The 23,368-nt window shown below is 51.2% G+C and overlaps 9 protein-coding genes across 9 annotated transcripts; 6 read left to right on the top strand and 3 right to left on the bottom strand.

The window, feature by feature from the left end:
- Positions 1-174: 174 nt before the first annotated feature.
- On the top strand, positions 175-1,200 carry BDV14DRAFT_204150 (cleavage and polyadenylation specificity factor subunit 5; the record flags this gene model as incomplete). Its single annotated transcript, XM_073774468.1, has 2 exons — positions 175-811; positions 887-1,200. 2 exons carry the CDS (start codon positions 175-177, stop codon positions 1,198-1,200), a joined length of 951 nt encoding a protein of 316 aa, XP_073623963.1.
- A 1,289-nt stretch (positions 1,201-2,489) lies between these two features.
- On the top strand, positions 2,490-3,537 carry BDV14DRAFT_211406 (Alpha/Beta hydrolase protein; the record flags this gene model as incomplete). Its single annotated transcript, XM_073776087.1, has 2 exons — positions 2,490-2,936; positions 2,974-3,537. Exons 1-2 carry the CDS (start codon positions 2,502-2,504, stop codon positions 3,535-3,537), a joined length of 999 nt encoding a protein of 332 aa, XP_073623962.1. The 5' UTR covers positions 2,490-2,501.
- A 2,123-nt stretch (positions 3,538-5,660) lies between these two features.
- On the top strand, positions 5,661-7,008 carry BDV14DRAFT_204148 (Zn(II)2Cys6 transcription factor domain-containing protein; the record flags this gene model as incomplete). Its single annotated transcript, XM_073774467.1, has 3 exons — positions 5,661-6,028; positions 6,241-6,358; positions 6,439-7,008. The coding sequence occupies 3 exons, from the start codon at positions 5,661-5,663 to the stop codon at positions 7,006-7,008; spliced, it is 1,056 nt and encodes a 351-aa protein (XP_073623961.1).
- A 1,317-nt stretch (positions 7,009-8,325) lies between these two features.
- Positions 8,326-8,940, bottom strand: BDV14DRAFT_204147 (uncharacterized protein; the record flags this gene model as incomplete). Its single annotated transcript, XM_073774466.1, has 1 exon — positions 8,326-8,940. The coding sequence occupies one exon, from the start codon at positions 8,938-8,940 to the stop codon at positions 8,326-8,328; it is 615 nt and encodes a 204-aa protein (XP_073623960.1).
- Positions 8,941-10,556: 1,616 nt separating this feature from the next.
- On the bottom strand, positions 10,557-11,406 carry BDV14DRAFT_181232 (uncharacterized protein). The gene has a single exon (XM_073770037.1). The coding sequence runs from the start codon at positions 11,135-11,137 to the stop codon at positions 10,658-10,660; it is 480 nt and encodes a 159-aa protein (XP_073623959.1). The 5' UTR covers positions 11,138-11,406; the 3' UTR covers positions 10,557-10,657.
- A 1,118-nt stretch (positions 11,407-12,524) lies between these two features.
- Positions 12,525-15,171, top strand: BDV14DRAFT_133147 (putative RNA binding protein (Arp)). Its single transcript, XM_073766176.1, has 4 exons — positions 12,525-13,093; positions 13,233-13,290; positions 13,411-14,117; positions 14,177-15,171. The coding sequence occupies exons 1-4, from the start codon at positions 12,938-12,940 to the stop codon at positions 15,083-15,085; spliced, it is 1,830 nt and encodes a 609-aa protein (XP_073623958.1). The 5' UTR covers positions 12,525-12,937; the 3' UTR covers positions 15,086-15,171.
- Positions 15,172-16,213: 1,042 nt separating this feature from the next.
- Positions 16,214-17,688, top strand: pre6 (proteasome core particle subunit alpha 4). The gene is made up of 5 exons (XM_073766174.1): positions 16,214-16,448; positions 16,514-16,520; positions 16,574-16,626; positions 16,699-17,086; positions 17,155-17,688. Exons 1-5 carry the CDS (start codon positions 16,421-16,423, stop codon positions 17,483-17,485), a joined length of 807 nt encoding a protein of 268 aa, XP_073623957.1. The 5' UTR covers positions 16,214-16,420; the 3' UTR covers positions 17,486-17,688.
- A 49-nt stretch (positions 17,689-17,737) lies between these two features.
- Positions 17,738-18,337, bottom strand: BDV14DRAFT_204144 (CHY zinc finger protein; the record flags this gene model as incomplete). Its single annotated transcript, XM_073774465.1, has 4 exons — positions 17,738-17,983; positions 18,054-18,127; positions 18,235-18,278; positions 18,333-18,337. 4 exons carry the CDS (start codon positions 18,335-18,337, stop codon positions 17,738-17,740), a joined length of 369 nt encoding a protein of 122 aa, XP_073623956.1.
- A 580-nt stretch (positions 18,338-18,917) lies between these two features.
- BDV14DRAFT_133087 (putative inositol polyphosphate phosphatase) lies at positions 18,918-23,202 on the top strand. Its single transcript, XM_073766175.1, has 6 exons — positions 18,918-19,069; positions 19,146-21,525; positions 21,582-21,791; positions 21,844-22,103; positions 22,149-22,816; positions 22,866-23,202. Exons 1-6 carry the CDS (start codon positions 19,022-19,024, stop codon positions 22,933-22,935), a joined length of 3,636 nt encoding a protein of 1,211 aa, XP_073623955.1. The 5' UTR covers positions 18,918-19,021; the 3' UTR covers positions 22,936-23,202.
- Positions 23,203-23,368: the final 166 nt, after the last annotated feature.

Here is a 23,368-nt window from a genome sequence, read left to right as displayed (position 1 = left end):
GACCATAACACACCGGCCCGATGTTTATGCGGGCAAGCTCCAACACCAATCAGCGGGCCCACCAGCCTCCGGAGCTCCAACCGCAACATTATACAACCACCAAGATACCAGCGCTTCTTTCACCTCTCTCTCTTTCCCATTAACCTCTCTCTGACCCACACACATCTCCCCAAGATGTCCACAACTACAGGCACCGCAATGCAAAGCAGCAACCCGTACGCCCTTCCCCTCCATCCCCAATCGCCCTCTATTCCCTCCCCAAGCCCGGCATCATCTTCCACCGTCACCGCAGCTAACAGAAACACCAACAGCCCCATCCCACCAAACGACTTCTCCTCCAAACAACCCCCCACAATCCGCCTATACCCGCTCTCAAACTACACCTTCGGCACAAAAGAAACCCAACCAGAAGAAGACCCGTCCGTCCTCGCGCGCCTCAAAAGACTAGAAGAACACTACGACGCCCACGGCATGCGGCGCACCTGCGAGGGGATCCTCGTCTGCCACGAACATAACCACCCGCACGTGTTGATGCTTCAGATTGCAAACGCATTCTTTAAACTCCCCGGTGACTACTTGTTGCATGATGATGAGGAAATCGATGGCTTTAAGAAGAGGCTGAATGAGAGGCTTGCGCCTGTGGGGTCCCAGTTTAGTGGCGAGGGCGTGAATGAGGATTGGGAGGTTGGCGATACGCTTGCGCAGTGGTGGAGGCCGAACTTTGAGACGTTCATGTATCCGTTTTTGCCGGGGCATGTTACGCGGCCGAAGGAGTGTAAGAAGCTTTATTTTATTCAGTTGCCGAAGAAGAGTGAGTCGCTTGTACCTGTTCTACACCATAATTCCCTACGAAGACCTGTTGCTGATGACTGCTTGTGTTGTGCAGAGGTCCTCTCCGTCCCCAAGAACATGAAACTCCTCGCAGTCCCGCTCTTCGAACTATACGACAACAACCAGCGGTACGGCCCGCAGCTCTCGTCGATCCCGCACCTGCTGTCGCGGTATAACTTTGAGTTTGTCGATGAGAATGATAATGTTGTTGCTGCTACGCCTGGGACGGGCGCGCCGGGGGACCAGCCACAGCCTAGGACGAAGGTTCTGGCTGGCGAGGGGAGTGCGAATATCAAGCAGGAGGATACGGGAATGGCGGATTATGGGGAGGGGGTGAGGATGGGGGGCAGTGGGGAGGATGTTGAGTGAGGGAGCATGGAGGAGAGGTGATGCGATCTCGTACGGGAGAGTCAGCTGGTGACTGGCTTGGCTCGGCTCACGAAGCCGCTACATCCTACTATCGTGTCTGCGAGTGGAGGGTAAGGCATTGCCAGCAGCGGGAATATGGTGGTACTCATCAAACAAAGTCCTTCGAATCACAAGATGTGTGTACATGTTTAGCTCTTACGACTGGCGTTCGAGGAGCAATATCCGCATGATTCTATTCAATTCATCTAGCCAAGATTCTGATCAATATTCAAGTTCTACTCGTCGTCTCATGGGCGTCTCTTTTTATAGTAGCATATTACCTGCTAACTTAACCTCCGTGGTCGTCGTACTGAAGTGCCCTCCACTAGTCGAGTAAGGCGCAGAAACTCGCCACGTAACCCTGAGGCATAAACACAACCTCCGTAAGTGGCAAAGGAAGAGAAATACAAAGGTCAGTACTTCACCAGTACTAACACATCTGATAACGGTGAAAGACCCTTCAAATCCAATGTGTATTATACAGCCCAAGCCCGAGCCCAGACCAAGCCCGACTTCTAACTCCCTCCCCCCTATACCATAAACAAGGACATTAAATCATGTATAAAGATTGCGGTCTTGATTTGATATCTGAACCTCGGACGGGACGGGATAGTACAGCATCTCCCAATCCTAAAGAGGTCTAGATTTCTAACTCGGCACCGAGCGTGAAATCTAAACTATTTTGGAAAAGAGCAGATATAAGTGTGTCCCTCGTATCGAGGGCGCTGAAGTCTTCAATGGACAAAATCTAGGTAGTTCTGGATGCGCAGGTACGTAGATAGTATAGTAGGTGGGGTTGCGTGGACTGGCCGGGTTGAGAGGAGGTTAGGGCTTGGAGTGTCGTTCCTCGAAATGTGAAATGGGAATTTTCAGGTTCCTGGCTCGTTAGGAGTTATATACCATACTGTGATTCGATAATCTGGACCGAATAGGATCTCAAAGTGGGCCGGCTATGACTGGTATGGACTCATCGCCGCAAATGAGAGGAACTATCCATGCTGATGAGAAGGCGTTTAGCCTAGGATATCATGGAAGCAACAAAGCGAAGTAAGATGAACGAATCCATCCCCCGCTCTCATTGAAAGACCTCTAGCGCGTGGGGCTGATACTCTGCGGCACCATAGATACCTACAGGTGTACAGCCTTGCTGCCTGCTTTGTAGTTATAGGTCGGAGCTTAAAGAGCGCTTTCATGACCTACTTCATCCTCTCTTCAACGATAAGTACCGAGCAATTTCCACTTACCAATTACTCAAGCTCCAGATGTCTTCATCTAGATCCAAATCAGCCACTTACCCCCCTCCACTCGTCATCCCACCCCTAGATCCCACCAAGCACACGCACACTATTATCCTCCTACATGGCCGAGGGAGTAACAGTGAAAGGTTCGGTCAGGAATTCCTCGCATCAACGGGGATAGCACGGCGCCTCCCAACGACGAAGTTCATATTTCCCACTGCAAGTAAGCGGCGCTCGACGGTGCTTAAGCGGACTCCTATAAACCAGTGGTTTGACAACTACTCGCTTGAAGATCCGAATACGAGGACTGAATTGCAGCTCGATGGGCTTAAGGAGACGGGGGCGTTTTTGCGCAAGTTGGTGGAGGAGGAGGCGGGAATCCTATCAGGTCTGGAAGAGGGCAATGGGGATGGATATAGCCGGGTGATCATAGGAGGATTGAGTCAAGGATGCGCAGCGGTCTGTATTTTGTCTTCTGGGAGAAGGATTCGATAAGGCTCTTGGTGGGTTCATCGGTATGAGCGGGTGGTTGCCTCTCGAGGGAGAGATGTCGGCCATACTGGGTTTGGACGAGAACTCGGATGAAGACGCGGATGAGGACAAAGACGACGAGGACCCCTTTGATCATGACAGCGACAGCGATGCTGAAGATGGAAGCGGACCTGTCCCTGCGCACGTCCAGGCAGTCAATCACGTCCGCGACGTCCTCGAACTGGAACTATTACCAGCACCGGCTTCAGCGCCAGACCAGAGCCAGACTGCTTCATTCCCAATCCATTTTCAGACACCAGTCTTTCTCGGTCACGGCGCTGCAGACCCCAAGGTATCGGTCAGGCTAGGCCAGCACATGGCGTCCGTTCTGTCAGGTGCAAAGGGGTTCAACATGGACGTGACGTGGAAGGCATACGAGGAGTTCGGCCATTGGTATCAAGTGCCAGATGAGGTTGTTGATATTCTAGCGTTTTTGAGGGAGAAGACGAGTGTTTTTGTTGTTGATGTGGATAGGTCGGGCTCCAGAGTAGTTCGCTTGCCAGTTCCGGAATGCTCATCCGAGATCTGATATTAGTCACATACAAGAAAAGAATAGCTAGCCTAATTTACAGCAAGAGCAGAGTTATCTCCAACTCTCCAAAGCCATTTTGAACAGCCAGCGCCGTGAACTTTGGGCTCTAGGAATGAGCGACCCTGCCTACGTGGACGATAGTCCATCTACTCAGTATACCGAAATCTCTGCAAGACTGTCTACTATTTTCCATCACTAAAAACTGAATAGAGCCTACAGAAGCCTGAATATAGAGAAATCATGTTACTACGTCATCTGCCCAACTCTATCCCACCGGACGATAGGAGGTACTGCAGCCCTGCCTAGTTTCCACCGCCGCGTCGATGGAACAGGACGCCGAAGCACTAAGTATCAGTTCTTTTTCTCCCTTGCTCTAGCACTGTGATCAGAAATTATGCGCTGATTTCATATCATAGCCCAGCCATCATGTCCTCTACTGCGGAAATAAATGCCGCCGCCTCCTGCCTTTTGTCCCTGACAGATCAACCTTGGAACAACCACTCTCGAACCAAGAACATGAGAACTCTATACATTCGAAATAAGCGCCGGTTAACCGACAGGCCTTAGCATCGCCAGACATTAGTCGAGCCCAGAAGGACTAGCTTGTCTCGGAATCCAGACAATATCCCGAAGAGCGACTCAAGCTTCTCGAAGACCTCGAAAAGCTCTCCCCGGAGGAATACGCGCGCGCGAAATAAAATGGCGCCAAGATACGATCATGAAAATGATGAAGCCGCTTTTGCAGTGCCAATCAAGTGGCCTGAAGCTGCCTACTCGACGCAAACCGGATACCGAGGAACAGAGACATCATGACGAGACGAGGCACGAGATTATGCAGGAGTTTAAACAAGTCCTCCCTGTTTCACAAAGACCTCCTCGCAAACTTGAAAAGTTCTTCAACTCTCATGCAAGGCTGTGAGAATTTGACCGACGGCGGACGACTAACGGCCGAGACTATCACGGGCGTCGACGGTTGGGGATCTAATGATTGGCTTGGAACGTCTCTATAGACCTTTACGACAGAAACCATGACTGCGTCAATACAGAGGCTTTCATGGCTGATTGCTTGCTGCGGTTATGAACTGGTTGAATCATGTGGCATTGCTGGACTCGAATGATGGAGAGCTCCTGCTGTCTCGTCCTAGAGGGGTAGTTTAGAGAGCTGAGCAATACCTTAATATATTGTACTTTGAATCATCCTGACCTGGGTATATTGCTTGCCTGTAGCGCGGAGTCATAAAGAAGATCAATACGTCTAATTTATCGAATAATTCAGCTGTCGTTGCCGCCTCGATGGATCTAGGCGGCCTGGCTTCTTGATGCAATAGAACTCTACCCTCATCAAGCTGAAGCCCTAACTATGCAGCCATCATACAACCCGTTCGAGTCAACATATACCGAACAACCATGGGTTCTGTCAGAGCTAGGGCTAAAAGCTTATGTCCCAACAGTGATGTCTCAACAGAACTGTAGTCGCAAACCACCAGCATCACCCCAAACCAGTCGTTCAGCCACTCTACAGGGAAACCCTCAATCATACAAGACCTTTTCGAGAGTTCTCACCAACCTTAACAGTCAGCCTAAGCTGGCGCATTCAGATAGGTGAAGACTAAGGGCAGCGAAGGTTCCGTCATTCCCTTGCTACTTATGTCTCCCCTTCCTCTGTCTTCCTCCTACCCTTCTACCATCATCTACCCATCTACCCATCAACCCATCACACTGATACTCGGATATCGACTGATTTTCGACCATCTTCTTGCTATTTTCTTAGCTACGATCTATCGAATACTTGATATCTAACTCTCTCGACCCTTTTCGGTCTTCCTAATACCTGTTTCTTCAGATCCGGGTTGGTCTTCCTGATCTCTGACTCTTTTGACTCTGTTCGTTTTGCTAACATCTCGTTCTTTAGACCCTCATCTCTCTACCTAATACCTCTTTCTTTCGACCCTGGTCGTTCTTCCTAATCTCCGTTTATTCAGATACCGGTATTCCTTCCTTTTGACCCTGATCGTTTCTCTCATATTTGATTCTGGTCCGTATACTGATACCTTACTCTTCAGACCATGGGCGATTCACTCACTTTCACCACACCCTTCTCCTCCCTCCATCACACCACAATGACGGGTCCCATTTCCTTTAACCCGGCCCTCGTCACCTACGACCCCGAGACCTGCACCATACGGGTTACTCCCCCGATCATGGCCCATCCCATGACCATGGCCCAGCCCCAGACCATGCCCCCGGCCCTCCCCCCGACCACAACCCAAACAGCGCCCCAGGGAAAAACGGCCATCCCCCGCCAGGGCACAAACGGCCAGCCCTCCTACCGGAGCCCCGAAAGACCTCACAAAAGCTACAACAGTGCTTGCGAGGTGTGTCGTGATCGCAAGGCGAAGTGCCCTGGTGAGAAACCTGACTGCTCGTTCTGCATATCGAATGGGTACGAGTGCGTGTACCCGACGTCGAAGAGGGAGAAGGATAGGATGTGAGTTTATACTTCCGCTATAGTTCTTGTTTTCCCTTGTTTATATCCCAGAGGGCATCCTGAGTGGGGGAAAAAAAAGCCGAACTCGGCCCCGACTTTGCTTCACCTCACCCACGTGCACCATGCACTATGCACCCTGGGCTTTGGAAATTCAATTGATTCAAGGCTGATTTGAGTTGACTGACTTACTAACATGCTTATTTTACGTACAGATGGACGGAGCACCTCGAGCAACGCACCCAACAGGACGAGGCAGTTTTGGAGATAATTGCTGCCAGAGAGGGGATCTCCGTTGAGGAACTGAGGGAGAGAACGCTAGGGGATGCCTATGTAAGTGCCAAATATATTCCCCCCTCCACCTCTCCTCCCCGTCCATTTCGACCATGTCCTCTTTGCTACTTCTTCACCAGGACCTGGCTAACTTGACCCTCCTCCAGATGCACATCAGCCCTCAACCAGAGCCCAAGGTGCCCAAGAAGCCCAAAAAGTCCAACAAGAGGAAGCGCAGCGAGACTGACGAGTCCACCGACAGCTCAAACAATGAGACTGTCACGGGCAATACCGTGAGCGCAGAGCAGGCTGGCCCTGTTGCCCCTGCTGCTCCCTCTGCCCCCACTCGTGTGTCTGCTCCGGTCGTTGTTCCGCAGCCAGATTCTACCCTCATGGCACCTCCTTTGGTTACTGCGAACCCAATGCAGCAGCAGCAGTATGTTGAGCCATACAACCTCACGCTCAACCAGGACCCGCCCATGGACGGTCCTGCTTTTGCGTCTGGGTTTGAGACTGGCTCTGGTTCTGGTTCTGCTCTTGGCCCTGATTCTGCTCCTGCCATCGATTCTGGCGTTGATGCAGTGTCACTTTTGTCTCAGTATCTCAATGAGCCAAATGTGAATCCGGCTGGCGAAATGTACGACTGGCTGGTCGGCGGCCCGCAAAACCAGCCGGACATGGAGCTTTTCCGCGAGTTTGTCAATGTCTAGGGGCTTTCTCTCTTTCTTCTTTTCTTTTCTTCTTTCTTGTTTGGAGCCTCGTGTGTTTTCTCTGTGTGTTTTTTTCTTCTGTTGGAGTTTGGATTCTTTTTCCGGAGTACCGGTTAGCCCTATTAGGGCTATGCCCGCCAAGTTGGCGTTAAGGCTGTTTGTTTGTAGTTCATTCTTCGAAGTTCTCCATTCACTTTCTTTTTGGTGTTTGGATTCTCAGATTGTTCCTGCTTGAATTTGCTTGATGGGAGTTTACGATCTTGGATGATTACGATTACGATGACGATTACGGTCACGATCGGATGATACCCCCGCCGGAATCCAGTTCCTAGAAAAGGGACCGGCGCGGTGCACTTGCAACAAAAAGTACGGTTGATGATTTTGTTTGACATGTTTTACTTGCTCTTGTTACAATCCTTTGGATTGGACGGGTTCTTTCTCCCCGTTATACGGCGTGGTGCGATGCAGTGCTTAACAAATTGCATGGGTATCGGCACCTGCATCAGCTTGGATCAGATCGGCATTCGCCTCCGAGCGGGATGGATTATATTTTGTGTTGTCTATTCCGTTTGAATATGTGGTGTTTTGTTGAAAAGTTCTCTTGCACCTGTATGATTATACTTGGATGTTGTCTCTGTTGACTTACCACTACGTGCCACGACGTGCTACATTTATCCCTCCTTCCGACTACGAAGTGGAGCAAGGGACCTTCGCCTGTGGCTATGGCTTTATCATGTTTGGACTTTCATTTCAAAAAAAAAAAAGAAATGGAGGGGAATAGAAAAATTGGGGGTGTTATCACAATCTTCCGCACAACGCATAGAGTAATGTCTCTGTACCCAGGAACAGATAACCAAGGCATCCATTGTTCGATAGATGGATGGAAGGTATAGTACTTGATTCTGATATGCAGTATGGTACTATGTCAAGGACTATCTACTGGGTACATAATCGTACTTCAACGAAAGACCTCACCTTGAAGGGTAGGTAGTCATGACCAAGACGGATATGATCCGACCCAGATCCCGCAGAGCTAGTTCTATACAGTCCTTAACCCCCCCTCTTCCTCCACGCGAAGATCCAAAAAAAGCGCTCACACAATCGCCACAAATCGCTTCGGATTCGACATCTGTCCATCGAACTCGTCTTCAATCCTTCCTCGCGGTAGGCGCCGAGTAAACCTCTCTTGTGTGCATGACGTTGACGATGATCCTGATCTTGCCATTGCTCTAAATATTTCGTTATATTCCTCCATTTGAGACATGTAATGAGAGACCTGCTGGCGTAGCTTTTCCGAAATGTACCTCACCATTGCAATCACACTGCCGTGCGTAGCGACCCTAGGTTCTCGCGCAGAATCATGACCGAATAATATAAGCCGGTTGGCGAGTTTAAGTCCCCTAGGTGAGTAGAGGCCCGGAACGACTTGCATAGCCGGTAGAGCGGGACTAGGACTAGAACTAGAATCAGATGAACGCTTAAACTTGAGTCCAAACTTCCGGACAGCGGCTTCGTGTGCGAGAGGCAGGTACAAATACCCGCCAAAATCACCGCAGGTGTCGCACTCTGCTGTGTGTAGTTGGCATAGAGATCTTGGCAGACTATCCATTGTCCTGTGTTGATGCTGAGGATTGCGCGGAGTAGATACGGTGCGTGCTGGACTATAGCTTTATATGCAGGGATAGAGTCGATTACCTGCATAACTCGGCGACTAATGCGCCGGAGATCGGTTAGAGCTCGTATATCGAGGTAGAGGAGGATCATATTGTGTATTTCCGGCGGAAGCTGCTCCAGGGTTCCAAGAGGATACTTTGGGGTTGGGCGATGCCGGCCATTGTCTAGGCGGCAGAGATGTGGGACATTGTCCAGAGTGTGGTCTCCAAGATCATAGTATTCACATCTCACGTTGTCTGAGACGAGGCTTGTTGTCATGATTTTGCGCTCGTTTGCAAGCAGCAAGACGTTTTAAAGTGGTTGATATTGGTAGTTGGAGGCAGAAGATTGCTGGCAAAAGTACTCTTTGGTGAGTAAGCACATACATTGTTCTTGCCAGAAGATGTTAACGTTACCACTTTGGCTAAAGGCTTCTAGCCTAGGAACTCTAGAGGACCCATGTAGACCTCGACTAACAGAAGACACTTCTTTTCTGTTGCAACCCTAACCAATGTGAAAAGTCCAACAATGCTATGCTATTGCTAATATATACTTTCTTGTAACTGTATCCAACAGTCTTAAAACACAGAAAAATAACCCAAGCAAATCTTTCTCAATCATCTTGTCTTCAGCTTAGTCCCTATGCATGGACAAGGGGAGGAGAGGGTTTGGTTGCCGCTCGTGGATAGGCTCGTGGATAACGGTAGAAAACGACCTCACGCTGGAGCTTGCGTGCACACTCGCGGCCTCGCGCAAGGCTTGCTGATTATCATTGACAGGAAGGGGTTCGGCCACGTTGACGGTGACAGGCGCGTCGATTCCGGGTTCGTGGATTGCTGTCTCGGCCTTCAAACCTGCGAGTTTCTTGAAGACTTCGATCAGGGCTCATGTGAATCCTGCTGTGCATATACTCTGGGATGCCTGAGTCTTACGATTTTTCTGGTCCTTGGACCCCGGGTACTTTTCAAGTGCCGAAGGGCTCCCCCGTAAAGTTCCAGCGGCCCCCGGTATACTCCGTGGTCAAGTCCTTTCTATGATTTGCAGACAGCAATTGACATTAGCGATTGACCTAAACCGCGAGTTTGGTCCATGGACGAACCGGAATTTGCGCATTACCATGCACTGGGCAATCTGGCCTAGCAGGAGAGCCAGGGCTCGTTGGAGAGACCGAGACAAGAAACCATCGGCGGGGGTGACTTTGTTGTTGGACTAGGCATGCATTGGAAGTAAAATGAAAAGTGTGAATTGTGTGTTAGAGTTTGTACCATGGATCAATGAAATGTCTTGATGTGCTGATTGACAATTGATAACTGCATGATGATTGTTGACATGGAAGAGAGTGAGGAGTGCTTGTGGAAGTTGGAACCCTTTACAGCACCCAGAATGGAAGGTCCTACCCTACTGGATTCCAACTCTTACACCGTAAGAAATGGTTACGAAGCAGCACGTCAGCCATCCTAGTACGCATTGACAACCTTTTGACACAAAGACAATGGTGTCTTCCTCGTCCTGGATGAGGAGGATGGGCTTGGACGCTTTGTCACTCTGCGCGTGCGCATTGATTTCTTGGAGCTTTGAGAGAACTGCGTTATCCAATGCTGTCAAATTTCCCATTATATCGCACATGTATGAAGCAGGTTTGTGCTGGAAGCGAGTTCGAAGGCTGATGTAGGGGGTGTGTTAAGACTGAAGTCGTATAAATTGGGAGCAGCGCCGAAGGCCTTCACTATTTCGTAGCAGAAACAGCAGCAGCTGTTATAACCAAATAGGTATGATGAAGGGAAAGGGATATTGTCATTGTTTTTCTAGATGGAGATGCTGCTGGGGATGTTGAAGGCTGTGCCGTCCAGAGGTTAAACAGAAGACTCTCAACAGACCATCAACACCCTCTTTTTGGCAGAATCTCCCTACACCGCTGCGTCCAAGCCTTGTTAGCAATCTTCAAAACAGCGCAACAATTATTGACAATCCAAAACTCAGCCGGACTGGTAACTACCTAGTACTGCCAAGCGAACGTTTCAAGCATCGCGTGATTGAATTGGTCTCCGTGTCTAGGCCCCTGCTCAACACGTTCTAGTGCTCCACGGCTATCTAACGGTTCGATCGGCCTCTCAATACCGTTGTAGTTAAAACAGCAGGGGCAGGCGGGTGTACAGTGGCCAGCCCAAGCCCCAGTGTCAACGCCTGGATAGCATAGACAGCACCCACAACTTCGAGCACAACAGCCCCCAGCCTCTGTACATTTCATCCAATACCAGCGCGAGTAGTACCACCATAACCGCTTGCTTCTTGCCTCACAGATCCCGCAGTATATCGGGATGTCTCTGAGACCGTCTTCTGTAGCCCGCCATTTGTAGAGTGCGTCTTTGCAGGCCTGTCTATGATTTTCCCGCTGGTGTAGAATGTCTGCGTATGCGTGCACAAGATCAAGTTTCTGCTCTCCACGGCTCATCTCGTCGAGTAAAATGCACTTCATCCGCACTGATTCCCCTCGTAGCCATTTTTCGCGCTAGACTGTGACGCCGAGCTCCTCGTAGGTTGTAAAGTATGCGCTCAGTAAGGTCCATTCGTGATTTGTTAGGCCGAAAATCTGATGCTGAAGACGTCTAAAGCGTTGCGCGGACTTTTTCGATGGAAGTTTGTCTTCTATGTAAATGCATAGGGGTGTTATGGCGTTGCGGATGGAATGGCGCTTCATGTCGGTAGTGCTTAATAAGTTGATGCTGGTTGGACTGTGCGAGTGAATGAGGTGGACAGACGAGGATAGGAAGATAAAGGGCACAGTATGCGTTTTATACCTACGATGATTGACTCATACCTGTTTTTCGTCCCTCGGACCTCATTTCCAGATCAATATCTTGAGTCTGTCAAGGCATGAGCGCTTCAATATTCCGGGTGACCGGCATCCATTTCCATACATCGCTGTCTCCTTGAAAGATGGACGTCGGTAACGGAGGTTATCATCACGGGTCTATGAGCTCCTCGCATTTTTTTCGTTAGTCCAGTCCCAGTGTAGTCAAGATAACCAGCCATGGCCGACCTGATTTGAGAAAAACAATGCTTGCTACCATCTGTCCCTGTTGCTCCAATGTAGACTATAGAGTCTGCGGTAGCCTTGGCTTGGCGGAGTTATGGCGGAGTTAGTCCAGACCTGACAGCTCCCAAAGAGGTTAGCGTTTCCGCCTCAGGCTGTCAATGCCTTGGTCTTTGTATGCCATTCTTCTTGCTATTCAATGTGATGATGATTTATTCTGGTTCAGCGGTTTGATTATTTCTTTGCAATGCATTGACCTCCAAGTTTCAAGTTCAACTGCTTTGATCACCGAGACGATTAGTTAATCTGCGGTCTTTCCCGGAGGTGGAGACGCCTAGCAAGTTAGCACTCGGAAGTGAGGCATCCGTCTTAATTTCTTGTCTCTCCAATTATTGCCTGCTTCACGCTGCAAATGCTCCGGACGGATGCGACCTTAATATGGGCGCAGGTGGCTGTTTTTCATCATCAGACCTTATCGATGTCGTGCTCCGTCACGGTCTGGAATGGGGAGGATCAATGAGGCTGATGGGCGACCGTTGACAATGAGTGCCCGAGGAAGGGCCGGAGATAAGTTGAGTTAGTGACTGTCAACACCTGCAAAGCGAAGTAGGGTACCTTTATAGCTCCCTCTTTTCCTCTGGTCACTTTCGCATGAGATGATTCCAGCTGCTGAATATTTCCTGGGTATTGGAGTGTTTTATAAGGTAATGGGATATTCCACGGCTTGGATAATTTACTTTGCCATGTCAAGTAAATTTCTTTTGTAAGCGCCTCCGACGGCGTCAACAGAACAAGACAGCTGTAGAATCCAATAACAAGCGAGCTGGGCTTCTCATCGAGCAATTGAAGCAGTAGCTATAAGATGGCTCTTCTAAGCAGCGTGGTTGCTTCCCCTCAGACCCGAGCTTTCTTTTTAATCTCGACGCTCCACCAAAAGTGACCTGGTCCAGCTTGACTGGGCGACTTTCTTTTTCTTCCCCATCTGATTCCTATTCCTATTCCCATCCTTATTCCTTCTCTCTCTCTCTCTTTCTCTCTCTCTCCCACTCCTCCCTCCTCCTCTTCCTTTCGCTGGATGCCTTTTGTTTGAGGTTCACGACTTTCTTTTTTCCCTTCTGGTCGTGAATCCCGTGTCTTCTGCTCCCACTCGCAGAGACACGATTTTTCTCCCTCTCTCTTCCCTTCCCTCCCCTCCCCCTGCTGCTCCTCAGGCATCCGGAGCCAGCGTCGACTTCGTGAGCGATGGCCGCCGTATCAGCTCCCACTCCTAAGCTGGATCGCTACATCGTCGTGCATGTCGCTACCACCTGCGACGAGCATGGCGTCTACGTCACCAAGGACTCTGCAGAGGTGATCGAGTTGGGGTGGATCTTGTTGGATACCAAAACCTGCGAGGAGGTACGTTGCAATTCTTCGTGCATCCTGTTCCTGCCCCTCTTTTCCTTCTCGATTCTACAGTCTTATCCGGAATTTCCGTCGGCCGACATTCCACAATGCTCTTCTTTGCATGCCGCTGACCGGGGTTTTTCTCTTCTAGCTACACCGGGAAAGTGTCCTTGTCAAGCCCGTCAACACTCCGATCACGCCGCTTTGCAGTAAGTACACTCCAGAAGCGGCCCTCCTTTCAGTCACCGATCCCATCTCCTTTCCTTCTGTCCCGCTCTCTTCTCCCTATACACCGGCTTGCTGCTGCAATGGCTGACAGTGCGGGAAAGCGAGCCTGACGACGCTGACCTGGGAGCACGTCCGCTCAGCAGGCAGCTTCCGCGATGCTATTAGCCGCTTCGACGCCTTCGCTCAGGAGCACCTCGTCTCCAAGAACCTCGAATTTGCCTTTGTGACCTTGGATTCCTGGGACCTCCGTGTCCAACTGCCTCGCGAGGCCCGAGACAAGGCCGTTGTCCTTCCCGCCTACCTTCAACACTCGCGGACATTCGACCTTCGCACCGAGTACCAGAGATGGCAAACTCACCATCCCGAGTCGCTTCCCTTCGGCCCCAGCTCCCTCGCGAACATCTGTGCCGCCCTTGAAGTCGAGCCCGTCCAGTCTTCTGCGCCGATCAAGCATAATCTTCCTTTCCACTTGCAGGCTCTGGCGCCTGCTTCTCCTCGCCGCGCCATGGACGAGGCTGTGACTCTGGCTCGGGTGCTTCGCGGATTGATCCGAAAGTCTCAGCCCGCTCACGAGCACCCTGAGATCCTCACTAGGCCAATGGATGCACGAGCTGATGTTCGTGCGTTCTTGACAGAGCGCAGCAAGGTGCTTCACCTGAGCGGTCTGCCTCATGACACCACGCAGTCGGAGTTGGAGAGCTGGTTTACCCAGTTCGGTGGTCGCCCAATTGCTTTCTGGACTCTCCGTACTCCCGACCAGCACAAGCCGACTGGTACCGGATTTGCGGTCTTTTCGTCCCACGAAGAGGTATGTTTAGTCTTCTCAATTCAATATGATTGAACCGAATCTAACGCTCCATCCATTAGGCCGCGGAGAGCCTTTGCATGAACGGACGCGCCTTGAACGAAAAGGCAATTGAGGTGTCTCCCTCTTCTAGCCGTGTTCTTGACCGAGCCGCAGAGATCCTCACTCCTTTCCCTCCGTCCAAGAACCGCCCTCGCCCTGGTGACTGGACGTGCCCCTCTTGTGGTTTCTCCAACTTCCAGCGCCGTACCGCTTGTTTCCGGTGCTCGTTCCCCGCAATGGCTGCCAACCCCGACCCCATGGGTTACGGTTATGGCTACGGACCCCCTTCAATGATGCCACCTCACGTTGGTGGTCATGGCCATGGGATGGGACACTCCCGTGGCGGTAACGGTGGAGTGGTTCCTTTCCGTGCGGGTGACTGGAAGTGTGGCTCAGAGGGATGCGGCTACCACAACTTCGCGAAGAACATTAACTGCTTGCGTTGTGGCGCGCCTAGATCTGGAGCTGCTGTCGTTGCTGATTCTGCGTTCCCATCTCCGATGGAACCCCCGTCGCACTTTGGCCACAGCTCCGTGAGCAGCACTCCCGCTCCCGGTCCGTTTGCTTCCACGGGTGCTGGTTTCGGTGGCTTCAACCAGCCCTTCGGTGGCCCTCCTACCAACTATGGTCTGCCCTCTGGCCTCGGAAGCGGCCCTGCCGGCTACCCACCGATGGGCCAGATGACCCCTGGCTATGCGTCTGCCAACACATCCCATGCCGCTGCATCATTCGCCAACCCTGCGACCCAGGCAGCCTTCACTGGCGCCGACCACACTTCCTCTACTAGCGCCTCAAACGGAAACTTCTACGGCAACGACGGCTCAAACGACCCCTTTGCCTTCCTCTCCTCGGGCCTAGGTGGCTTGACGGTGTCCGATGATGCTCATGGTCGCCGAAACGGCGCTGGTGCTAACAAGTCGCCTGTGTAAGCCATTAACTTGGTATTACTGACAGGGACGTTTGCAACTGTGCTTCTAAACTTGTTTTATTGTCTATATGGAGATGCGGATATGTGGGTACACGTTCTGTTGCGTGTTTGTATACGGGATTTCTGCAGTTCTGGTGCATCAGGTTGGGAGGAGCAGGCAGGTAGCGTGTCATCATTTTGCCCCATTTGATTGATCCCTGGTTTTGTTATCCGCATTTCTTTCTGCAATCTGTCTGAATCTCTTTTTTTTTTTATTTTGCAACTGTTGATTGTTTTTCGGTATGTGCTTGGTCTTGTGATTTGAAAGCGATGTTCCAAGGTATAGACGATGGTCCCGGCAGGTGGGTGCTGGCGGCTGTCCCTCGATTATTCGGGTTGGCGCGATCATCGCTGTTTGGCTGTCTTCGGTCGATTCCAATTCATGCTTGCGGCCTCTTTGAGGCTCTTCAACATCCTACATCACTGCGCTCCCGGATGAGGATGCTACGGGCATGACCTTGCATTCTAGATATTGGTTTTGTTTTTGCTTTTCCGACCTCATCTCTGCGCTCTTCGGCAACAGGACTTTTTGGAGAATTACGGTATTGATCACGGATGGGATACATGGACGGACTGTTGGGGGTGTTGGGGTATACCTATTCCTTTGATCCAGCAATGACAGCTTTGGGACATGCGCGGCACGGCACACGGATCAGGAATTGTGAGTGCAGCAAGGCTGCTTTGATTGTTTTTAATTTTGATCTTGATCTGTTGTGTTCTTCTTTTTCCTTTCTCATCTTGTCTTTGTGTGTTGTTTTGCAGAAAAAGTCTTTGCTGTCACGGGTGGCATTGCACATTTACCTAGGTACTATTTGAGCGAACATCATGTACAGCATCATCAAGGCAATTCTGATTCGGAACTGTTCGGTACTGGGAGATCGTCTTATAGTCTTTATTGTTTGACTGCAGCGCAAGCATTGTCTAGACACTGGTCGCCAGCTTGGCAATTTACTAGATGTGCAGTTCTATCATAGATACAGCTAGACGACAATGCATACAAAAGTAGTTATTCAATCTAATAAAATAGCATAGTGAACAATGTAAATGTTGTAGATGTTCAGCTGCAGTGGGACTGGACAGCCAGTTAGCCGCGCGCTTGGCATTTGAGCTCTGAGGCAACCGCGGGACTCGCGTTCACCTCCATCTGTCATCGCCCAAGCAAGCTGCTCCTCCATTCCCAACATCTCACGCCCTTCCCCTCACGAATTGCATCTTTCTTCTGATTCTTCGAGCTCTTCTCCTTTACCTCTACTTCCCTCCAGGTCTGTTACGGTTTTAGCGACCCTCACCGCTCATCATGTCCGGATACGACCGAGCTCTCTCAGGTAAGATAGCTCCGCCCTCAGCACTGTACTCTTGGTAGAGGACTCAAGCTAACATGATGTTATAGTTTTCAGGTAAAGAATCATCAAATACTAAGCTTCCGATGCAGCTAACTAATCATCCGCAGCCCCGACGGGCACGTCTTCCAGGTTGAATATGCCATGGAAGCTGTCAAGCGAGGTACGTCCTATGTTGTCATAACCTGCGACCACCAAAAACCAAACAGAAGCTCACACGATCTCTTTGCAATAGGGACCTGCGCCGTCGGAGTAAAAGGAAAGGATGTCGTTGTTCTAGGCTGCGAGAAGCGCTCCGCTCTGAAACTCCAAGATACCCGCATCACACCCTCCAAGATCGCCGTCCTGGACAACCACGCCGTCCTCGCCTTTGCCGGCTTAAACGCCGACGCTCGCATTCTCATCGATAAGGCCCGTTTAGAAGCGCAGTCGCACCGTCTCACCGTCGAAGACCCCGTCTCCATCGAATACATCACCAAATACATTGCCAGTGTGCAGCAAAAGTACACGCAGAGTGGAGGTGTCCGGCCTTTCGGTATCAGTACCCTGGTTGTTGGGTTCGACCCCAATGACAAGACGCCCAGACTATACCAGACTGAGCCTTCGGGTATTTACTCTGCTTGGTACGTCATACCTTGATCTCGGGGAGGATGGGGTGAGATCGAATCGAAGCTAACTTGGTGGGTTACAGGAAAGCAAATGCCATCGGCCGCTCCAGCAAGACTGTGCGCGAGTTCCTTGAACGCAACCACCAGGACGAGATGGACCGACAGCAGACAATTCAGCTGACGATCAAGTCGCTGCTGGAGGTGGTGCAGACCGGCGCCAAGAACATCGAAGTTGCCATTATGTCCCCTGGCCAGACGATCGAGATGCTGCCGGACGACCAGATCGAAGCCTACGTCAAGAGCATAGAGACGGAGAAGCAGGAGGAGGCCGCGAAGAAGAAGACGGGCCGCACTGGCACCACTACGGCAGCTATCCTAACACGGTCCGGCGGGGAGTCCAGCGAGAACCAGTAGGGTGGTGAAATAATGTTAGGGAATACGCAAATCTAAAGCCAATGCTTCAATTGTTCTGGAGATTCGTGTAAAACGAAGCATCTACACAGGACCTCAACCAACTCTCCTCTTGTTGTAGATGCATTGTATATTGGATATCCCATATTTTGAACGCCTCCGCGGATACCAAATCGGAAACGCATAATGTTTGTTCATAGTCATAATAATCGTAGAATGCCGCTTGGAAACGCCGCTTGTCTAGTAACCTCGAATCTATCCCAACCGATCTGCCGCATCCTTCGCACTGAAAATCGACCGTTCCTGGTCCCCGCGCACACGATCGTCCTTAAGCATTCTCGCGTCCTTCCTTACGTCTTCACCCTCTACTTGTAATTGCGCCTGCGGCGTCACGGCTTCGAGCACGAAATGGTTGTCGCAGTGGGGGCAGTACTCGTCGCTCTCTTCGAACTCATCGGCGTCTTTGCGGAAGCATTTCTTGCACTTTTTGCAGGCAAATGTCTGTCCACACATAATCGTCAGTGGAGGGTTTTGGAGGAGGGTTTGTGGGGGGAGGTAAGGGCAGGCGCACCATATCATTTGATTTCACGAGCGGGTGAGATTCTTTTTCCATGTGGCATTCTGCGCAGTCGAACCATTTTTTGCCTGGGGCATTGTATTGGTGTTAGCTCGTATACTACCTATGGGCTAGGAAATTTTCGTATGCGGAGACAACGACGGGGGTATAGGTATAGGAAGGATAGGGGTCGTACAGCATGGCGAGCGGATAGCCACTTGGGCGTTGAGGATGTGTTTACTGCGAGAATGGGTTAGTATGGACGTGCTTAAGGGGTTAGGGTAGCATACGTACCACATGGCTGGGGCTTGTTAAGGGGGTGAAAATTAGGATTAGGATAGGAGTAAGGTACGGGCAGCGGGAGAAGGGGAACGTGGAGAGACGATCGTGATAATCGGACACTGACAGGTTGAGCAGTGACAGGACAGCGACAAGTTGACAACGGTCGTCTGGTTCTTCAGGCGGAAACTAAACTAAAAATAAATCTGTTGATGAACAACATACTCTACTTTGTACTCTGTATTCTTGGGGATACTTTTTTTCTTGTCTATATTATTTTGTTTGACTTCTTGGTGTTCAGTCTCCTCCAGTTCGTTCCCAGCAGTCTAGTTGTTGATTATTGCTTGATTCCCCCACTCCGCTTCCTGCCACTTCTTTGATCCCCTCCACATACGTACGTGCCTCTAAGCCTCGTTTCACCGGTCTTGTCCCTGTCCTTGTGCTTTCTTCGCTTCTACTATTTCCTCTCTTCTCCCTTCTCTCTATCCTTCTCATCGATTCCTACATTCTTCTCTTCGCTTGCGCCGACTCTCCCTCATCCTTGGCAAACAAACACCGTCACTACCCCAGACCATCCCTCAATCCGCTGCACATTCCGCTTCTCTCATTGGGCATTGGTGCACATCTGGCGGAATACTGCATTGTCGCTCATCGAGGGCCTATGATACACCTTCCCGACCGATCCTCGTGTCTGTTCTGTCGTCATGGAGGGAAACGACAAGGGCAAAGACGCTACGGATAGCGCCCCCATCGTACGTCATCCACTACAATTAATCAATATACAAGATAAGTCTAGATAACTAACTACCACCACTTTCATCTATACAGAGACCCGTCTCTTCATTACTCTCCCACTTTGAAGGTCTTTCGCATCGCCGGTCCCCGTCCGCCGCTCCGAACGGTTCCCTCCTCAAGGCTCCAGAATTAGGCGACGACGTTCGGTCCTCCACGCGAGCCTCGCTTGACCTTCCCCGTCCATCTCCATGGGGTTCGCACAATGATACTACGAATGGACGCGATTATACAAATGGGGTTGCTGGTCGGCGGAATGGCGGATCTCCGGGTTTTGGATCGCCTGGACGGCGACAGAATAGGCCCATGTCAATGGTCTTCCACTCGTCGCCGCAACTGACGCCTAAACTGACGGTTGACTCCCCGCGCTCTCCACCACGTGGGATGGGTACGCCCGGAGATCATATGGATGGTGCTCGCTTTGTTCCGAGTCCGGCGAATGCATCGAGGGAATCGCTACATCTTGCGTCTGGGAAACCGCCGTTGTCCAGTCGGCCGGCGACGCCCAGCCATGCTCATACGCCGTCCATCCCGGCGGAGCGGAAGCATGGGTTCTCTCCGTCCCCGCGACTGTGTTCGACTATAGAGCCAAACGGCGCAAGTCCAGGTCCTACGTTACCGCCTCTCAACCGAGCGACGAAACCGAAGATCCCAGCGAAGCCGGCGGGTTTGGCATGGCACGAGTCGAACGCGTCGAGCGCCTCTCTTGTTCCGCATGCGCTACAGCCTTCTGGAGACGACCGTATCTCCCCGTTCAGTACGCCGCCGAGTAGCCCGGAGAAGCCATCACCAGCTCGACCAACCAGTACGAAGCCGGCGCAGCCTCCACGGCCGACGAGGCAATCCCCACCCTTGGCTTCTGAGATTCCGCCTCGGAGGTCCATGGAGAGGTCGCCTGCTCCTCCGCGACCACCGCGACCATCGCCGCCGCCTGAAATACCCACACGGAGGTCCATGGAAAGATCGCCTGCGCCTCCTTCGCCGTCGAGGCGCAACCCCAGGGAATTGTCGGCGTCGCGACGCTCGCCAATTCCTGAACCCTGTCGATCAACAAAGCCATTGGCTGTGCAGATTCCTAAAGGACCGTCTGTACAGCCTGTAAACTTAGCAAGTGCGCCACCGCGCGCACAGCATCAACAGCATTACGATAGGAGTGATAGCCCGCATAGCCGGCCGGGGCTGCCACCACGACAGCCCGAGGTGCCCCAGAGGACTCCTAGATCTCCTTCAAGACAAACCCATGCTCTCGAAAACCCCGCCATTCATCGACCTATTCCTCGGACCGACTCAATGCCGACTCCTAAGATCCAACGTCAGCCTTCATTCTCCAGAGAAACGAAGCTAGCTCCACCACCTGCTACCCGACCCATACCCCAACAAGAACCGCAGGGTGCGGATGAACCTCCTGCGCGGACTGACTACCCCGACGCCTCGAATACGAATCGACGACCTCCGTTATTACGACAGGGGCCGAGGGAGATTCATACCCGGTATGATACGCGGTTGATGGATGTTTGCGGGAAGCATGTCTGTACGACGGGGTACATCACGCGGGTCTGGGACCTTACGACTGGCGAGCAGATGATGAGCTTAAGTCACGGCGAGACAGTCAAGAGCTTGTCATTGGCATTCAAGCCTGGAACTGGTCTGGAGGATGAAGGCCGAAGAGTGTGGATCGGTACAAATTCCGGAGAGTTACATGAAATCGATGTCTTGACAGGATCGATTGTAGCATCCCGGGCTTACCCATCGCGCCGAGAAGTGATCAAGATTCTAAGACACAAGAAGGAAATGTGGACTATCGACGATGAGGGCAGGCTACTGGTATGGCCGCCAGATGAGTCGGGTATTCCAGACCTCCATTACAGCTACCATAACCCTCATGACAGGGTAGCAAAAGGCCATACCTTCTCTATGGTAGTCGGAGACGAGCTTTGGCTTGCAACAGGGAAGGAAGTACATATCTATCGACCGGATGCCCACGACGATGTTTCATTCAGGGTCCTCAGGAAGCCTCTAGGCTCGCATCATACGAGCGAAGTTACCTCTGGCGCATATACCAGCCGCGGTGGTGGAAGGGTATATCTTGGTCATGCAGACGGCAAAGTCACAGTCTACTCCACGAACAACTATGCCTGCCTGAATGTGGTGAACGTCAGTGTATACAAGATCAACTGCCTTGGCATAGTAGGTGATAACCTCTGGGCGGCTTACAAAACTGGTATGATCTATGTATACGACACAACTACAAATCCTTGGACGGTACTTAAAGATTGGCGAGCGCACGATAGTCCTGTCTGCGGATTCTTGCTCGATACGAGCAGTGTCTGGACCTTGAATCGACTGCAAGTGACCTCGCTGGGAACGGACAACTGTATTCGTCTTTGGGATGGAATGTTGGAGGATGATTGGTTGGGTGAGTATACCTTACTTCTGGAGTGGACGAGAAGGAGCTGACTGATGGTTGTATAGAAATTCAAATGCAGAAACGGGACGTCGAGTTCTGCACGTTCCGCGAGATCAGCGCTGTCATCATGACATGGAACGCTGGCGCTTCGACACCTGGCAGTGTGCGCACTTCTACATTTATTCAGGATGCAATTCGGCCAGGCAACCCTCCTGAGATTCTGGTCTTTGGGTTCCAGGAACTGGTCGATCTTGAGAATAAGAAGATTACAGCAAGTATGTTACACCCTTCGAAACAGCGTGAGACCATGTTACTAATTGGGCGCAGAGAGTTTACTCCTCGGAAGCAAGAAGAAGGAAAGCGGCGAGAAAGAGCACATGAGTCGGCAGTACCGCGTCTGGATGGAGCACTTGACGCGCTGTATCAACGACTGCATGCCGCTCGAGGAATCCTATGTGCTCTTGCATAGTGCCAACTTGATTGGTCTCTTTACTTGCATATTTGTCAAGCACAAGGAGAGGGCCAAGATCAAGGACGTTAGTGCCGCTGAGGTGAAACGGGGTATGGGTGGTTTGCATGGGAATAAGGTAGATCTCTGTTCATCAACGCGGTTTTTCAAGCTAACGGTTTAGGGTGCCCTTGTCTTCCGCTTCATTCTCGACGACAGTTCTCTCTGCTTCGTGAACTGCCATCTTGCAGCAGGTCAAACCCAAACAACAAACCGCAACAACGATATAGCCGCCATCCTCGAAACCGAATCCCTCCCCATCGAGACCAGCCTAACATCCCGACTAGACCATTTCGTGAGCGGTGGCGACGGCTCAATGATCATGGACCACGAAATCGCCATTATAAACGGAGACCTGAACTACCGCATCGACTCGGTTCCCCGAAACGTGATAATCGAAGATATTCGCAACAATAACCTCACTAAACTCCTAGACCGTGACCAACTCATCGCGTCTAAACGCAAGAACCCCGGTTTCCGGCTGCGCGCGTTCCAGGAAGCACCGATTACATTTGCGCCGACATACAAGTATGATGTCGGCACGGATGAGTATGACTCCAGTGATAAGAAGCGGTCTCCGGCTTGGTGTGATCGTGTTTTGTATAGGGGATTGGGACGTGTCAAGCAGCTGGAATATCGCCGGCATGAGGTTCGGGCGTCGGATCATCGGCCTGTGAGTGCGGCGTTCAAGCTGAGGGTTAAGACGGTGGATCCGAGTAAACGGGAGGTGCTTTGGGAGACTTGTCAGCAGGATTTCCAAGCAGAGAAGAGACGGTTGGCTTCTGAGGCTAGGTGAGTTACTATTATTTCTACATCGCAGATAAAAACTAATCCGTTGCAGCATCGAATACCTCATCAGCATCCTCGGTATGGACCCCAAGCAAGCACGAGCACTTATCCTGGGTAAATGATCTGGTCATTACTCAACCCCTCGCTCAATCACTTCTTTCTGTTTCTGGTTTCGTTTCTCTTCTAGACATTGGAATTTCGGGTGCCATTGGAGGCACAAAATAAGCGTCAGCGCTGCATAGTACCCTGTTACTCTCACGTCACCCTCACCCTGTTGGGCGCTTCGCAAGTGGCAGTGGCGTGTACGACTAATGACTCACGATAGACATGTATCATGATAGAGCTGCCTGGAGTGAGGCAGATAAGGTTATAATTCAATACTACTTAATCTGGTCTACCTTTTATAAATACATAATAGAGATGGAAGGAGCGATGGGCGACCCCGGGTTAGGGCGCTCTTTCCTAATCGAGTATATATTTCATAGGCCGCTCGCTGGTCTGGTCTTCCAACTGGGAAAGCTCACAGCATTCTTCTTTACGCTATCTACAATCCAT

The sequence above is a fragment of the Aspergillus stella-maris genome, assembly GCF_047715825.1.
Source record: "Aspergillus stella-maris strain CBS 113639 unplaced genomic scaffold BDV14scaffold_70, whole genome shotgun sequence".
In the NCBI taxonomy this organism is placed as follows: Eukaryota; Fungi; Ascomycota; class Eurotiomycetes; order Eurotiales; family Aspergillaceae; genus Aspergillus; species Aspergillus stella-maris.
Note: the sequence above shows the minus strand (reverse complement) of the source record. Positions and strands in the feature narration are given on the sequence as shown.

Excerpts from the sequence above, each read along its gene's own strand:
- BDV14DRAFT_181232 (XM_073770037.1), bottom strand. The coding sequence starts at position 11,137 with ATGAAGTGCATTTTACTCGACGAGATGAGCCGTGGAGAGCAGAAACTT.
- BDV14DRAFT_133147 (XM_073766176.1), top strand. The coding sequence starts at position 12,938 with ATGGCCGCCGTATCAGCTCCCACTCCTAAGCTGGATCGCTACATCGTC. Across the intron at positions 13,094-13,232 it reads ATACCAAAACCTGCGAGGAG|CTACACCGGGAAAGTGTCCT; the intron begins GTACGTTGCAAT and ends TTTCTCTTCTAG. Across the intron at positions 13,291-13,410 it reads TCCGATCACGCCGCTTTGCA|CGAGCCTGACGACGCTGACC; the intron begins GTAAGTACACTC and ends AGTGCGGGAAAG.
- pre6 (XM_073766174.1), top strand. The coding sequence starts at position 16,421 with ATGTCCGGATACGACCGAGCTCTCTCAG. Across the intron at positions 16,627-16,698 it reads CATGGAAGCTGTCAAGCGAG|GGACCTGCGCCGTCGGAGTA; the intron begins GTACGTCCTATG and ends TCTTTGCAATAG. Across the intron at positions 17,087-17,154 it reads TCGGGTATTTACTCTGCTTG|GAAAGCAAATGCCATCGGCC; the intron begins GTACGTCATACC and ends GGTGGGTTACAG.
- BDV14DRAFT_133087 (XM_073766175.1), top strand. The coding sequence starts at position 19,022 with ATGGAGGGAAACGACAAGGGCAAAGACGCTACGGATAGCGCCCCCATC. Across the intron at positions 21,792-21,843 it reads GAATAAGAAGATTACAGCAA|AGAGTTTACTCCTCGGAAGC; the intron begins GTATGTTACACC and ends AATTGGGCGCAG. Across the intron at positions 22,104-22,148 it reads GTGGTTTGCATGGGAATAAG|GGTGCCCTTGTCTTCCGCTT; the intron begins GTAGATCTCTGT and ends CTAACGGTTTAG.